General features: G+C 36.1%; 1 protein-coding gene across 10 annotated transcripts in view; it reads right to left on the bottom strand.

Moving 5' to 3' along the window:
• Positions 1–17,618, bottom strand: part of Ulk4 (unc-51 like kinase 4) — a 623,492-nt gene that overhangs the window by 580,627 nt on the left and 25,247 nt on the right. For 9 of the 10 annotated variants that reach the window (XR_007105971.1, XR_007105973.1, XR_007105972.1 and 6 more), the window contains exons 7-14: positions 16,439–16,540; positions 15,828–15,911; positions 13,737–13,812; positions 10,350–10,442; positions 7,777–7,898; positions 7,554–7,623; positions 6,771–6,867; positions 2,454–2,558 (exon numbers count right to left, since the gene is read on the bottom strand). Coding sequence is in view for 7 of the 10 variants with exons in the window: in XM_047532456.1 (XP_047388412.1) it covers positions 2,454–2,558; positions 6,771–6,867; positions 7,554–7,623; positions 7,777–7,898; positions 10,350–10,442; positions 13,737–13,812; positions 15,828–15,911; positions 16,439–16,540 (749 nt within the window). In the remaining 3 variants the exon portion in view is untranslated. The remainder of the gene's footprint in view (positions 1–2,453; positions 2,559–6,770; positions 6,868–7,553; positions 7,624–7,776; positions 7,899–10,349; positions 10,443–13,736; positions 13,813–15,827; positions 15,912–16,438; positions 16,541–17,618) is intronic. The other variant, XM_047532458.1, reaches the window with a different exon arrangement.

Here is a 17,618-nt window from a genome sequence, read left to right as displayed (position 1 = left end):
GGAACTGCAAATTGGTGCAACCACTATGGAAAGTGGTATGGAGATTCCTCAGAAAACCTGGAATGGAACTACCCAGTTATCCCACTTCTCAGTTTATACCCAAAGGACTTAAAATCAGCATATTACAGTGATGCAGCCACATCAATGTTAATAGCTAAGCAAAATAAGCCAAACTCAAAAAAGCAAGTTGAATGTTTCCTCTGATATGCAGATGCTAATTCTCAACAGTGGGGCAGGGCTAGGGAAGGATAAATTTACTTTAGGTAGAGAGGGGAGTGAAGTGAAGGGAGGGGAGAGGGGAGCGGGGAGGAAGGTAAAATGAATCAGACATTATTACCCCATGTACATGTACAATATGACCAGTGGGATTTTACATCATGTATAACCAGAAGAATGAGAAAGTATACTCCATTGTGTATGGTGTATCAAAGTGTATTCTACTGTCATGTATAACTAATTAAAACAAATTTTTTAAAACTAAAAAAAATAATTTCAACTGATATCTACAATAAAATGTACCTTCACAGAAAAGTTTTACCCTATTTTGTCTTACTCTTTAGCTAATTTAGCTAGTTAAAAATGCAGGCATTCGACAAATATTTACTGGGTACCTACCAGGGTGTGAGAGACCATTCTAAGTGCTAAGTACAAAGATAAAAGTCATGATCCTACTGTCAGCAAGTCAAAACTCTGGGAACATGAGACAAACATTTGTTAATACAATACAAGAAGAAATATTTAGCAATTCAGAAGAGGCAGGACGTAATTAAAGATAAAATATTTCCCAGAAATGTTTTAAAAGTAATTTAGAGAACAGACCAAAGACTTCTAGGCTGATGTGGTCAGGACATGGTTGACGGAAGAGGTAGAAGGACCTGATGTATTAGGGAAGAGCCACACCAGGCAAATGAAGAACAAGAAGTGAAGAAACCAAACAGCTGGGAGAGCTGGGGTGCTTTGCCTTGAGGCTTTTCATTGAAAATTTCACTATCTCTATGTCTCATGTCCCCAAAACCTCTACATATAGCATTTTACTGTAGTATTCTTGAGAAAAATGTATAATCTTCTAATCTCACTCTAAATTCTGATCCCAAGAAATCCTTAAATCGAAACTGAGGAACATTCTACAAAATACCTGGTCAGGTACTCTTCAAAGTGCAAAAGTCATGAAAGACAGGCTGAGAAAGTATCAAAAGGCCATAAAAGGCAAGGACAGACTACAGGAGACAGAGGAGACATTAACAACTGTAAGGCAGGAATCTAGAACAGAAAAGGGTGTTAGCAACAGAAGAGGAAAAAAGGGAATAAATCTGGTAGTTTAGTTGAGAGCACTGTTTCAATCCTTAATTCCTGGGTTTGCTTATAGTACTATGGTCCTATAAGACGACTCACATTAGGAGAAGCTGAGTAAAAGGTACACAAGAGCTCCACTGTAATTTTGAACCTTTCCTCTATGTCTAAAGTTAGTTTTAAAATTATGGTTATAAAAGTAAAGAAACAGATTATGGTCAAATGTAATCAAATAGTTTGATAGAAAGTTCATTGGGGGAATGCTCCATTACCCATCCAATTTTGGGTAATGTAGTAACTCTGCCAGACATCTGAACTCATAAACAGAAAAATGACTTTAAAATCTATATGAAATGTTTTCTGTCTAGGAAATCAACATGCACCCAAGAACCCAATGGTCTAAATCATGGTTAACATTTCTCAGTATGAAGAAACAGTCATGAATTAACACAGAAAAGGAGATCTTCAAATAAGGAAGCAGGAAAATTAAAACAACAGGCAGTGGAGCGTGAATGTGTTGAGGGTCTAGATTTCCAAAAAAAAAAGTAGAGCAGTACAAAGAAAGTAATTATTTTAAAGGTGATTATTTGCCATCCCTTAGTAATGCACTATTACATCCAAAAACACATTAAGCAACAAAGCTCACTCTGGGTTAAAAATGCACTGGGAACCATGACTCCCTATGCTCCAGCTGTGCCTCCCACATCTGCCCTGCATCTTGATAGCCTGGGAGAGGGAGGGGTCTCTCTGATCACCTCCAGCCTCAGCCTGGAGAGCACCCATCACTGACCCAAGGCCACCTTTTTAATACCTCAGAGAGCAGGATACTTGGAGTGATTCACGTAAGTATGGATGGAGCAACAAAGAGATTGAGAGGTAAGGTCTGTGGTCTAGAGGCCTGCAAACAACTTTCACATGTCAAGAGTGAAGTAATGAGAGGCAGAGCCTCTCAAAAACACTGAGGAGAAAACTCACCACTCCAGTGAGGTGGAAGTGAAGGAGAGAGTTGCAGACCAGGTGGGAGCTGGAAAGGCAGCATGTCGTTCAAATGAAAGAAGCAGACCAAAGGAAGAGCAAAGAATATTCTGAATGGAAGCATCACCAATTCCAGGCCTCAGTGAAGCCTAAAGCTCAGCCCTCGGTGGTTACACATCTTTCCGTACCTTGGGGTTGTCAATGATTGGGGTGACGACAAGATCTGAGTCTGTGTAGATTAGTGCTCTCATCTGGGATTCCAGGGCCTCCTGGCTCAGGTGTCCGTTTGTCACCTGAAACAAGAACAAAAATTACACTGTGTTCCTATGATGGGAAAACAGCTTAAGAGACCTAAGAAGACACTGAGGAAGATGCCACTGTAAAAGGTCATTAGTGTCAAGGGACTTCAATAGCAATTCATGGCACTGTCACAGTTTCGACTGATCTTCACAGAAATCCTAACTGTATGTACAGTCATTCTTATTTTAAAGATGGAAAATACAAGGCTCAGAGAAAGTAACTGACTTGTTCATGTCAAGGAATCCTTGTCACCAAGGCTGGTAAGGACTAGAAGATAGACCTCCCATAGTGGCATGTTCTAAACTCCAATGCAGCAAACTGGTTTGGATTTCCAGCATGGCTTTATCTTTCACAAGAAACTAATGATTTGTCTTATGAATATTCAATATGAAATTAAAAGTGTAATTTGGGCTGAAATACTGATCTGCTACCGAATTGTTAAACACCAATATATTTATTAAACCTGAAATAGAGTTGATACATAAGGAAAACGGATAAGCAAAGGTTTATCTTCTTTGTGCTCTACTTAACTAGAAGTTTTATTCCTGGTGTTATGACTTAGTATTTAACATCAGGGGGAAAAAAATAGGATTTATACATTATGAACTTCAACTGAAAGAAGGACTAAGAAACTGAATAAAACACAAAACCAAATCAGTGAGGAAAAGAAATTATCTAAAACTAAGGGACATGGATAAAGGAACAGATATCTAATAAAGTTTCTAGAAACCAAAACTGGTCCTGACAATTTAGACAAAAGATATATAAAAGTGCATGAAGAACAAGGAATGTTATAAAACGAAAGAACATGGACTTTTTTTTTCTTTTATTTTTTTCTTTTTTTGGTACCAGGGACTGAACTCACCAGCACTTGACCAATGAGCCACATCTCCAGTCCTATTTTGTGTTTTATTTAGAGGATAGGGTCTCACTGAGTTGCTTAGAACATGGACTTTTAAGACAGATGGGAATTGAATGACGTGGACACTTGTCAGTTATGAAATCTTACAATCCTGTTTTATCTCAGTAAAGACTAAAACCATAAACCTTTCAGGACTGTGAAGAGTAAGTGTGGAGCATTTATAACAATGCCTGGCACTGCTCAAAAGAGAACATTAAAAAACATCATACCAGCTTTAGCAAAAAATGGATTGGATGAAGGCAAGGAAGACCTGGGGGGACCAGTGAGGAAATTACTTACAACAAAAGTCTGATGAAGAGGATGGTGTCCTGTGGGCCTGGGGAGAAGGAAAGGAATAGAGCCACCAGCAGAGCAGGGATGGGCATCCCTGCTGACCGCCACTTGTAGGAACTGCTAGTTAATAACTAGTCCAGAGAGAAAAGAAAACGGTACTTGACAGAGAGGTGACTAAATTATTATATGTAGATGGTGTAACAGAACATCCAGAAAACCAAAATCAGTCAACTGAAGAACTACCAGAAATAATATAAGAGTTGTTAGGTAGACCAATTAGAATAAATATGTATGAAAATTAATTTTCCAAAAAAAATTAATTTCCTACAGGTAAACTGAATGCATGCATAAAAATATTATTACAACTTAATATCACATTCACAATCACAAAATATAAGCAGATAAAATGCTCAGGAATAAACTAAATGATCAATAACTGCATGAGATCAAAATCATTATGTGAAAAAATTAAGTTATAACATTGTTCCTTTGAAAATACATATATATGTATAAAAGTGAAATTACAAATACATGTTCACTCTGGGTAATTAAATTTTAAGTGATTTTTCTATTTTCTTTGTTCTTTTACATTTTTCAAGTTTTTTATAATTTTTAACTGAATAAAAAGTTGTCACTCAAAAGTCATAAAACATTAGCTATCTTATAGTACTTGTACAATTATTGCTTGAATTTTCTCGATAAAATGACAATTCTCTACAATAACCATCTGCCACATTCAACCAAAAAACATTATTCCATTATTTCAACAACAGAGTCCAGAAACAAATCTATACATTTGCTGTCGACTGATCTCCTAAAGGATGTCAACAGAACACAAGAAAAGAATCTTTCAACCATATAGTGCTAAGAAAACTGGACATCCAAATGCAAAACAATGAAACTGGACTCCCCCACACATACCTCCTGCCATATACAAAAATTAACTCAAATGGATCAAAGACCTATATGTAAGAATGAAGACATAAAATTATTAGAAGAAAAAATAAACATAGACCTCTGTGACCCTGGAGTAGGAATGGTTTCTTAGATGTGCTATCTAAAGCACAAGGAATAAACAAAAACGACAAATTGAACATCAAAATTAAAAGTTTTGTGCTTCAAAGATACTATCGAGAAAGTGAAAAGACAGACTACAGAATGGGAAAAAAAGTCTGCAAATCACACATCTAGAATACGTAAAACAATTACAACTCAATAATAAAGACAATTAAAAATGGACAAAGGATTTGAATATACTAAAAAGATAGATGAATGGGCAGTGACCACATGAGAAGATTCTCAACATCACTATCAAGAAAACACAAATCAAAACTACAATGAGATGTAATTTAACACCTACTGGGATGATTATAATCAAAAAGAAACAACATAGCCCTAGTCACAACAGCCAGAAGGTGAAATCACTTAAGTAGACACCAACAAATGGAGAGTAAGTAAAATGTGGTAAATACATAAATGGGAATATTACTCACCCTTATAAAGGAATGAAATTCTGGCTCATGCTATAACATGGATGAACCCTGAAGGCAGAGATTCAGGGGTTCAGTGAGTAGAATTTGAGATAATGAAAATGCTCTGGAGATGGATGGTGGTGATGGTTGCACAAGAATTTGAACATAATGCCATTTAACTGCACACTTAGACATTTTTAAAACAGTAAAATATATGTAATGCAAATTTTATAACTTTTTTTTTTGGTAGTGCTGGGGATTGAACCCAGGACCTTGGGCATGCTAGACAAGCACTCCATCACTGAACTATATTCCCAGCCCTTACCACACATTTTTTTAAAAAGACAACAAGTGTTGGTGAGGATATGTAAAAATTGGAAACCTAATACTCTGCTTGTGAGACTGTGAACGGGTCCAACAGTACTTTGGAAATCAGTTTGAAAGTTCCTCAAAAAGTTAAAACGAGAGATTTCCATGACATAGCAATTACACCCATTTCTTATACCCAAAAGAAATGAAAATACACACCCACACAAGAACATGAAGTACACAAATGTTTATACATGCATTTTTTTAAATTTTGTATATATTTTTAGTTGTTGATAGACCTTTATTTTATTAATTTATTTATTTGTGGTGCTAAATATCAAATTCAGTACCTCACACATGCTAGGCAAGCGCTCTAACACTGGGCCACAACCCCAGCCTGCTATAGATACATTGTTATCATAGCCCAATGATCCAAACAACTCAAATGTCTACTAAACTGGTGAATGAAAAAAAAAATGTGATATATACACAACAAAATTTTTTTGAGAATAAATACTCATAAATACTACAACTTGGACAGATCTGGGAAACACCCTATTAATAAGTGGGGGAAAAAACAGTAATAAACCACCACATATTGCATGATTCCATTCATATGAAATGTCCACAATAGGTAAATTTAGAAAAAAAGTACATAAGTGGTTTCCTAGCATAAGAGAGGGAAGAAGTAGGGGAGACAGCTAATAGGTACAGGATTTCTTCATGGAATGATGAAAAAATAGTTCTTAAAATTTACTGGGGTAATGGCTGCACAACTCTGTGAATACACTTAAAGACCCTGGATTGTATACTTGACATGAGTTAACTTTATCTCAGGTCAATTTTATCTCAATAAAGTTGTGACCAAGAGTGGCCCTGGTCTGTAATACCAGCTACCAGGAAGGCTGAGGCAGAAGGATCCCAAGTTGACAACCAGCCTAGGCAACTTAAGACCCTGTCTCAAAATAAAAATGGCTGCAGATATATATAGCTCCAATCTCCAGTACCACCCCCCAACACTCACACACACAAAGCCATTACCAGAAAACAACTATGAAGCAATGAAATAGTATATTTCTTTTAGAGGAGCTACTGGAAAACAAACAAACAAAAACATGATCAGGGAAAACAACTTTATTATAATCTTGAACATAGTTCAAATATCAATTTGCAATTATTTTTCCTGAGCGTCTATATCTTATATAAAAAAAGATTCCATCACTGCTCACCTTGGTCAAAGGAGAGGTCTTCTGGGGTGAGTTCTGAGTCATATCCTCACCAGGACTTAATCCCACTGCAGTGCTAGTTCTTGGAGTAGGACGAGAACTAGAAAATACACACATTCAACATTAGGCAGATTTCACAAATTTCATCTGCTGCTTAGTATTTTTGGTGGGGGAAGGGGGAACATGTATCAGGAAAACTGGTAGAATATGATGATTATATATGATCTCACCAAAATTTTAAACTCTAATTTGTGTTTACATACTGCTAAAATTTTTGTAACTATTATTAGAGTGATTTCTGGATAATTATTTCTTTCATTTGCAGCTTCTGCACTATAGTTTAGTTTTTTTTAGCTAGAAACTTCAAAACATACATTTTATAAATTTTTAAATGTCTGCCAGTACAGGAAGGATTAACATAATAAAATAGATCAAAGATTCTACAGAGTATAGAAAATATTTAACTTTATTTCAATAAAGGGCCCCTATGTTCAACTCCCAGTACTACCAAAAAAATAAAATAGCTTGACTTCTGAAAATTTAAATTCATTTTTATTTGAAGTTAAAATACAAAATGAAAAGGCTTTGATCCTTACAAATAGGAAAAGTATTTTTTTAAATTCATAGCAAAATCTAGATTCCTAACCAAAAGTTAACTATAACCTTGAAAATAGAGTGAAAAGTGGAATCTGGAATTAATACATGTGTCCTTCATCTTTGTGTAACAGTTTGCCACCAGGGTAGCAAATGCTTTAAGAAATCTTTTCTCTCATTTTATTTACATACCTGAGAAGAAATATGGATTCATTCAATTGACCCCCAATAGTATTCTTTGGTCGCAACTCAGTTGGATTTTCTAAAACAGGAAAACAATGTATAATCCAAAAGGAACAAAAGTACCATAAGTAGAGAATAAACATAGAGATTTGAAAAGAAAGCTAAGACTGAAATTAGGAACTCTCTGAAACAGCATCCAAAACAATATGAATGTGCTAGAATAAAAGCTCACCGAGTCTGAAAGACTGGCTTAGCCGTTGACCACCCTTCTGCCCTTTTCCTTGTCCATTCTGAGGATTCTGCAAAAGCTCCTTGGACTCTTGTGGCTCCGAACACTCCATCACATTTCTGCCACTCAAGACGAGAAAATAAACACAAACTTAGTTTCAAACTCTAGTTTTATGTGTAGAGCACAAGGTTGAAAAAGGTAATTAAATTACACTCAACAGGGCTGGGGTTGTGGCTCAGTGGTAAAGCACTTGCCTGGCACACATGAGGCACCGGGTTCAATCCTCAGCACTACATAAAAATGAATAAAGGTATTGTGTCCATCTACAACTAAAAAATTACACATGACATTTGGCAAAGTCATAGAGGTAGAAAAGCATATTTTCCAGTGAGTAGTTACAATGAGCACTTCCCATATACAAGGCATTGTACTGAGATGTCTATAACTCTTTCCCTGAAAATTGAGTGGCAGCAGGTGGACTAAGGTAACACCACAGTGATAACTAAACCCAGCAATGAATTTCCCATTATTATTCCTTTTCAGTTGCCTGACCTGGACTCTAAGGCAGCAAGGTACAAAGAAAAGTCCTCTATTTCTGTCCCAAGGAATGGAAAAGGGAATTCCTAAGAAAGCAGCAGAGGAAATCTCCAAGTTTACTTGTTTTTCTCTTTTCCCCATGTGTCCTATCCACCCTTCAGGTAATCCTGCAGCAGCTTGTTGGGGACAAAAGCAGAGGCTGGCCAGTGCCTAAAACTCTAAAAGGAACCCTTTTCTCTGACCAGAGAGCCATGGTCCCAAGAAAATGAGGCAAATCCCTCTTACTCTGATGCCCCACTACCCCCACTACTGCCCTTTCACCTGTTAAATCCAAAGACATCCAGCAAGACATAAAAACTACAATACACCATGCCTAAGAGGTTTACTGTGGAAGTATAAGACTGGCTAGGTATTTGAAGACCAACTAATGCAGCACAGCAAGAGCCTCAAGAAGAAAGGTCATATGATCATATGAAATGACACAGAAGCAGCAGCTGACAACACTTAAACTGAAAAAGGGCAGTTTGAAAAACCTCCAGTTGACATCGTACTTATCAGGGAAAGACTGAATGCTTTCACCTTAACACCAGAAACCAGCCAAAGATTTCCACTGTCATCACTCCTAATTTAATAACTCACTGGAAAAGTCCTAGCAACTGCAATAAGGCATGAAAATCCAAAAGCAAGAAATCAAACTGCCCCTATTTGCAGATGACATGATTGACTATGTAAGAAAGTTGTAATTAACAAAAATCTTTCATTGATAATGAGCAGACTTTTCTAAACAGATGCAAAAAAAAACACACTTAACAATATAAATTATATTAGTTCATTTCTTCAAGTCAGATCTAAATATTCATTCAGTGATCCAAAAGGATGGTAAAATAGAGCAGAAAATTAATAGTAGCTATTGATTTTTTTTCCAAAGTATTTTCATTTTTTTAAGTCTCTCATTTCTCCCCCTACAACTCTCTGGGTAAAAAAACAACTCCTCTCCTTTCAGAAATGACAAACTAAGGGTCAGAGGTGTCCTGGACTTGCTGACACTAACAAAGAGTCTAGTCTGCTGACACACCTTTCTTCTTTCTATAATGCTGACTCTGTGCCAGATTATAAGCAAATGGAAGGTGGAAGCTGTGGCGACAGAAAGCCCAATACAATAATGAGAACATGACTGAAGGTCACTGGATCACAGAGATTCAAGTATGGGAGAGATCTTAAATAGAATTCTCACTTCTCCGTCCAGGACACTAAATTTGCCAAGATTAAAAATAAGCAGACAATCCTTCACCAGTAAATGAGTTGGGGGTGGGGGAAGCTAGGCAACTAAGATTTTCTCCCTATTCGGCTACTTTTCACACCTTGCTCTTTTCCAGACACCTCACATCGCTAACCCTCTGAAGCTAAGAGAATTTTATGATAAACATGAAGTACATTAGGCAGGATGAGCTAGGTGATGCAGTGGTAACATCCAACCACCAAATCTTGGTGGCTTAGAATCTCACGACTTTGCATCTTATTCATGTGCTACCATTGAAGGTTTGTAGGAATGACAAATCCATCACTATTACTAAAGAGCCAGGCTGACAGAAACTCCATGTTGACCTTTTTCTTCCAAATTACACCAACAGAAAGAAGAAATGTGGACAATCACACAGTAGTTCCTGAAGTTGGTATACAGAAGTAACATCACTTCAGCTCACATTTCATTAGTCAAATTAAGTCATATGACCACGCCTAACTCAAAAGGGGAAATGGCCTTCTACCATGTACTTGGAAGGCATGAAGTCAAATGTTTGGTAAGCAGGACCAATAACTACTGTACTACATGACTGATTGAAAAAATACTAGTCAGAAAATGAGCAAAATCAAGAACACAAAAATATGACTAAACTCGTCAAGCAACCCTAATTTCACAAATGCTGCATTTTCTCTACCAAAGCACAAAAATTCAGGTCACTGATGTTGCATCATTAGAAGAGTAATGGGCACACATGTTCAATAACTACACTCCATGCACAAAAATAAGTTTATAATACCTGAAGCTGAAACCCTCCATGTTTGATTCCTGGTCTTCTCTCATGAAAGCATTCTTCCAAAATGAATGCTGCAGTAGTCCAGTCCAAGTTAATCTTGATAAAACAAATATTAAAATTCTATTTTAACATGATTTGCCACAGAGAATTCCCAGGCCATTTCCCAATTATATATAACATCAGATTTTACAATTTATAAACATCATACAAATGTGCCTTTGAAATTGCTTTACATTTTACTGTTTCATTTCAGAATTCAATTAAACTCTTAGACAACAAAGTCAGAAGAAATAATTCAGAAGCTTTAAATGGTACGTAATGAAACTAGGAATTACAAGTCTCAGGTTTCACATTCCATTAAGTTTGATAAAAACATTTCAGGGGTCCCAACCAGTCTAGAAAGGGAGTCTAGAAATAATTGGAAATTTGAAAGTAAATATGTCAGATATTATCCATTTATAATTCTGAAACCCATTATATCCCAAGAACAGCAAGATTATTTTAGTTGCCCTGGTATTTGAGGCATTTCAGTTGGGGAACTTAACCCTTCCTACTTGGAAATAGGAATATCCATTACTTAACTATATACAGCCACACTCCCAATTAGGAGTCAAAATCATATCTAGCTTGTTCATTTACACTGAAATGACTTTAAGTTTATCTAAAACCCAGATTCAATTTCAAAGAATCAAATGTTACTACTAATTTAAACTCACTAGATTAAGAAAAGTTAAGCCTGACTGAAATTTAAAAACAATTTTTTAAAAATTTCAAATTTAATTTCTCAAAATATGTATTTAAATAAAATTCGCCTTAATTAAAATAAAGCAAGGGATGGGGTTGTGGCTCAGTGGTAGAGCACTTGCCTAGCATGTATGAGGCACTGGGTTCAATTCTCAACACCACATATAAATAAATAAAGGTCTATGGACAACTAAAAAAATATTTTAAAAAAAGTAAAGCAAAAATATTAAAAGAATTTGCAACTGTATAATATCCACAAAGGACACAAAGCGTTCTTATAATTTACTAGAGAAATAAAAATGGTCCGTAAAGTACAATTTATTTTTCATCCATCAGATTGGCAAATACTTAAAAGATTAAGCAAGCTACTGTAGGTAAGGGTGGCAGGGAAGGAGCTTGCCAACATATTGTAGCTCACAGTGTAAATGTAGCAAGTGCACTGAACTTTTAATGCTCTCAGCCTTTGCCTAGCAATCCTGCTTTGAGAAATTTATACAAAGATCACTGCTCCAGTGAACACCCACAAAAGCATATCTAGTCCAGTTATGTATATAATAATCTAAATCAAGAAGAACTCTGAATGTCTATTTTTATTACATATTATTGCACATACATTCTTCAGCCATTTTAAATTACTAAGCAGATATATATTTATTAATATGGGAAAAGATCCATACTATACCATGAGAGAAAAGAGTTGGTTTTGCAGTAGTACTGTTTAAGCAAAAAATGTATATAATATATAAAAGAGTATATAATATAAATGTAGGCATATGCAGATATACCATCCTAAAAGAGCTGTCCCCCAGTGTCCTCAGGGAATTGGTTCTGGGACCACCTCCAGCCAACACATACCAAAATGCAAGGATGCCCAAATTTCTTATTATAAAATGACATATTTGCATACCACCTACACATATCCCCTTCTATACTTTAAATCATCTCTAGATTACTTGTAGTATCAAATATAACAAATGCTATGTACATACTAATACTGTATTGTTTAGAAACTGTTCACAAGAAAAAGGTCGGTACGTGGTTAATACAAAATTTTTTTTTCGGTACTGGGGATTGAACCCAGGGTGTTAAACCACTGAGCCACATCCCCAGCTGTTATGGTTTGTCTCACATGTGAGACAATGCAAGAAGGTTCAGAGGAAAAATTATTGGGTTGTGAGTCTTAACCCAATCAGTGATTTAATCCCCTGATAGGGATTAACTGGTAACTGAAGAGGTAGGGTGTGGCTGGAGGAGGTGGGAATTACAGTGTGGCTTTGGGAATATATTTGTATCTGACCAGTGGATTCTCTCTTGGGGCTTCCTAAGCACCACGGAGTCTGCTTCCCTCTGCCATACTGTTCGCCCATGACATTCAGCCTCGCCTCTAGCCCCACAGAATGGAGCCGGCCTTCTATGAACTAAGACCTCTGAAACCGTGAGCCCTCAAACTTTTCCTCCTCTACAATTGTGCTGCTTGGATCTTTTAGTCACAGCAGCAAAAAAGCTGACTAAAACACCAGCCCTTTTTTATATTTTATTTAGAGACAGGGTCTTAGCTTAGGGCCTTGCTAAGTTGCTGAGGCTGAGTTTGAACTTTGAATCCTCCTGTACTGACTATACAGAGCACTGACTATAAATCATTTATATTTATATCCTACCAAAAAATGCCTGAAAAATTACCCACCAAAATTAACACCTATCCTAAAACATTCTAATATAAGCAAAAGAATTAGTCCTAGAGCTTAAACAAGAATCTGCATCTCCTCCAACAGTGTTTTTCATACAATTGATAAAAGTAGGGAATCAATTATTTTACATATTATACTAAACATTCTCCATTTTATATCCTGAGAGATCCCAAATACTAACCCCTCCCCCAACCCCTTCCTATCAAGAGACAGAACCAGAAAAGTAGTTGCTCTTGGGCTGGGGATGTAGCTTAGTGGTACAGCACTAGACTAGCACACGCAAGGCCCTGGGTTCCATGACTAGCATTATGCATGCACACACACACACTTTCAAACTAAAGAGACCCCTTTTCCTACTCCCATCCACTCCCAGTCTCCCTGACCCAGTACTACAACAATTTCTAACTCCTTGGCCATCACTGGAAGACTAAAAATGTATCGTGCCTATTATCCTTTTCATTGCTATCTTCATTATGGTAGATTATTTTTAAAATCACATTAAAATATCACTTAGTTAATAAACAGTACATTAACTCTCTTGACAGCATCATTCCTAGTTCTATACTCTAAAACACTTTTAGCCTGAAATGTACAATGAAAGTAATTGTACTCCTTGGATTTGGGAGTCACAAGAAAATGTGTCACCTTACCAGTGAATCTTTTTTTTTTTTTTGACAGGGTGCTGGTGATGGAACGCAGGGCCTCCTGCATGCCAGGAAAGCACTCTACCCTGGAATTACACCACTACCCTGGGAAACTATGTAATTCATACAAAGAGAAACTGACTAGAAATAGCTCATGATTAAAAACTCCTATAAAGTGAGAAAACTCAATCCAAAGTCAGACTTTTTAAAAACAAAGTAATTTGAACAGTTATTTGATTATTAAGAACAACACTATTTTAAAAGTACATAAGAAATAAAGATTATACTATCGTTCACATTAAAACTATTCATACCTTTTCTGAGGGTCTTTTTGAAGTAACCCATTAAGCAAATGAATAAAATCTGAAGATGCCTTAGGAAGTGAAGGATCTATAAGCAATTTCCAAAAAGAAAAAGTGAAAAGTAGATGAATACATAACATTTTAATACTACATCAGAATTTTTTAAGTAATAGTAATTTAAGGATAAAAAGTGTTTTTAAGAGAACAATTACAGCCTTTATTTAATGGGGCAGGGTGGGGGAGGTGCACAGCTTCCCCTAGATCACACAAAAGAATGAATATCAAAAACCTAAGTCTTAACTAACCTCTGAACTTTCTCTTGACCAAAAAACAACCTCAATAAGGGTCACCGGCCTAACACTGATGTTCCTGTCTTCCGCAATTAGTTAAGCCTTCCTTATTCTCTGAAGCACTAACTTGACCAACCTTGCTTTGCAATACACTATCATTAAACTACTTGTAATGCCTCTTTTATTTTAAAGTTTAGTAACAAGGAAATAATTAACAGTGCAACTTTATAAAACTGGCCAATTTCATTAATCTCATACTTTTATCTTTTTTAATTAAAGATGGACATGAAACTATGGCCAATTCATCAGTTTATGGTAAAAAGAAATAACCTAAGACAACAGCCAAACACCCTTGAGACAAGGCAATCAATTCAGCTGGGCACCATTGCCCTAGTTTGATGAAGATCACCTAAATAATTAAGCCTGGGTCACCTGTGATAGCCTGACCTGACCCCTAACACTTTCAGATTTCTCTTCTCCACATGAAAACTGTAACTTACACCAGAAAATACTGTATTTAAAAAGAAAAAATCATCTCCTAAGACTATTTTCAAAATATCAAAATTTTTATTGTTTCCACCTAGGATAATCCTAGAAGTATCAAAAATATTCTGCATTTCTGTTTCCTCCATTCACAGATTAGAAATTTTTTTCTTTTAAAAATTCAGGGGGCTAGGGAGATAGCTCAGTCAGTAGAGTGCTTGACTTGTAAGCACAAGGACCTGGGTTCGATCTCCAGCACCAAAAAAAAAAAAATTCAACAAATATTTGTAGAACCCTATTTTCAAATGTCTTAAGATCAACTTATTTAATAATGTACAGCAAATGTCATACTGTTTATGCCTTTTTTTTTAGTTGTAGATGGACACAATACCTTTATTTTATTTATTTATTTTTATGTGGTGCTGAGGATGGAACCCAGTGCCTCACACATGCCAGGAAAGCGCCCTACCACTGAGCCACAACTCCAGCCCTGTTCATGCCTTTTGTTTTTCATTTCTTAACATTGTTAATGATACATTGCTACATTAGTCACAATTTGTATAATTAAAGTTCCAACACTTTTTAAGTACAACTATATCTAATTAAAAAAATTTTTTTTCAAGGATCTCTGCCTTTACTGATCCCTTCTGCTTGGGTAACTCATTTACCTTCTGCCCTCTTCTGCTTTCAGAGCAGTAAGTTGGACTTCTTTGAAATTTCTTCCAGATGAGTGAAGCTGGAGGCACGTGCAGACAGGCACAGACAGGCACACACATGCACACACACACACACACACACACACACTCACACACACATGACTACCTCTGACCTCACCACATGGAATTCTTCACTAGTCCATTGCAAATATTTGCAAATATTGGAGAAGGGCTGGACCCATCTCACCTCCACCCCTGCCCTCACCCCCACCTCAGCTGGGTTAGGCAGGGGAATGCCTTAAAATATTTTTTAAAATTTGTCAGGGTAGTATTACTATTCCTCCAGCTAAGGACTGATGTCACCTGTTTGTCCTATGGAAACATCATTACACAGAAATAACTATATGGGACATGAACACAAATTAAGTGGTACAGACAAGAAACAAATATAAGGTATGAGTCAAATCTTTAAACATGTTTTCTTATAGGAACACAAAATTCATGTTTTTAAGTGAAACTTAGTAATACTTTGTTTTCAATATTAATATCAAAAATGGCAAAGAAAAAACTATTAACTTGGGATCACTTATAAAACTTTTGAAGGTTATGCATCAGTAAAACAGAATTTGGGTAAATGTACACTCAGTATAAGGTGTAAATTAACGAAATCTTACCTTTTGGAATAGGTGGTAAAGGATCTTCATATAAAATCTTTTCAATTAATTCTGAAACACTTTCTGAGAAGAATGGAGGTTTTCCTGAAATCACATTAACTTGCAAAATTAAACTGTTCGCTATCACCAATTCTAAACTTATCTCAACTACAAATATTTTAGAAATATATAATTTATAGAGAAACAATTACTACTTTGTGAATGCCTAATATGTACATCAAGCACATTATATCTTTTTTAATATTTCTAATTCAAAATTTATTATTCTAACCAATACATAAATTCACAAATAGATCACTATAATGATCCAAGGGTTTCATGAACTACTCAACAGGTCCTAATTCTGTCACAAGGCACCTTTACAAGAATTTCTACTAATAATAAGTTTTTAATAGGCACATTTTGATATTCAGATTATCATCAGGAACAATTACCTAAAAGTCAAAAAAATTCTTAAGAACCTACATATACCTAGATAGCAAGCAATTCAGCCAAAATTGGTATACACAAAAACAGCAAAATTTTTGACATCTTGAGGGTAAAATATTTGCAAACTACAGAATTAACCTGTTTTTTATTTCTGATTTTATATGGAAGCAGAAAGTAATCACCTGAAAACATTTCATAAAGCAGGCAGCCCAATGACCAGAGATCACTGGTAACAGAGAAGTCAGTACCCCTCACAACCTCTGGTGCTGTATATATAGGAGATCCTAAAAACAAAATGTGAAGAACAACTCCATTAGGCATTTCCATTATACCCACCAAACCTGGGAGAGATCTAGTAAGATGGAAAGACAGGAGGAAAACAGACATGAATAAAACTTCACATGTATTTCACCTTTTTAAAATGTTTAATTTTTTTAATAGTCTAGGTAGAAAGTTTGTAAAAAATTTTAGTTGTAGATGGACACAATACCTTTATTTATTTTTATGTGGTACTGAGGATCAAACCCAGTGCCTCCCTCACACATGGTAGGCAAGCACTTACCACTGAGCTACAACTACGGCCCCGTGTTTTTTAAGATTACATTTTGCAAAAGATACAGATGAATGTAAGCAGATTTTGAAAATCCACCTATGTAAGAGGTGTGGAACTTTCAGGTTTTTTTTAAATACACACAAATACTCTTTTTAACAATTTATATAGTCAAAAGAAAAAAAATCTTCATTATACCATTACAATTAAAATAAGTTGTTAGGCAGCAGCAATGACCCAAAATCCTACTGGCTTAACAATGAATGTTTATTTGTTACTTAAACTTATTATCTATCACAAGTCAGCTGAGGGACTCTGATCCTCATAGTCAAAGACCCAGGATGATGGAGGTTGTGTCTCAACCCATGCATCCTCAGTCCTGGAGGCAGGGAAAAAGATTTAGCAGATTACACATTTGTTCTTAAAATCCCCACCTCCACGTGACTCACCTGGATTCTGCTCAAACCTTGATGGTTTCAGCCAGGGGGAAGACACAGTCATACCACATATCCAGGAGAATGGGAAACATTTGGTGAGTGGCACTTATATATATGTACCATATATATTTTATACAAGTTTAGTATTTCAGAAAAACACCACATTAGAGCTAGAAAGTTCCCTTATTCACTATTGACAGATGCTTACAGGGGCATTCACAGTCCCATAAGTCACACAGCTGGGCAGTCAGAACTACCACCACCAACACCCAAGGTCCTCATCTCTCCCTGGTGGGCATTTTATCCACTCCACGTCCCCAAGTAAGGAAGTTCCCTCCATGAAGTAATCATCAATTATTCAGAAACACAATTCTA

Source organism: Sciurus carolinensis, chromosome 17 (assembly GCF_902686445.1).
Source record: "Sciurus carolinensis chromosome 17, mSciCar1.2, whole genome shotgun sequence".
In the NCBI taxonomy this organism is placed as follows: domain Eukaryota; kingdom Metazoa; phylum Chordata; class Mammalia; order Rodentia; family Sciuridae; genus Sciurus; species Sciurus carolinensis.
Note: the sequence above shows the minus strand (reverse complement) of the source record. Positions and strands in the feature narration are given on the sequence as shown.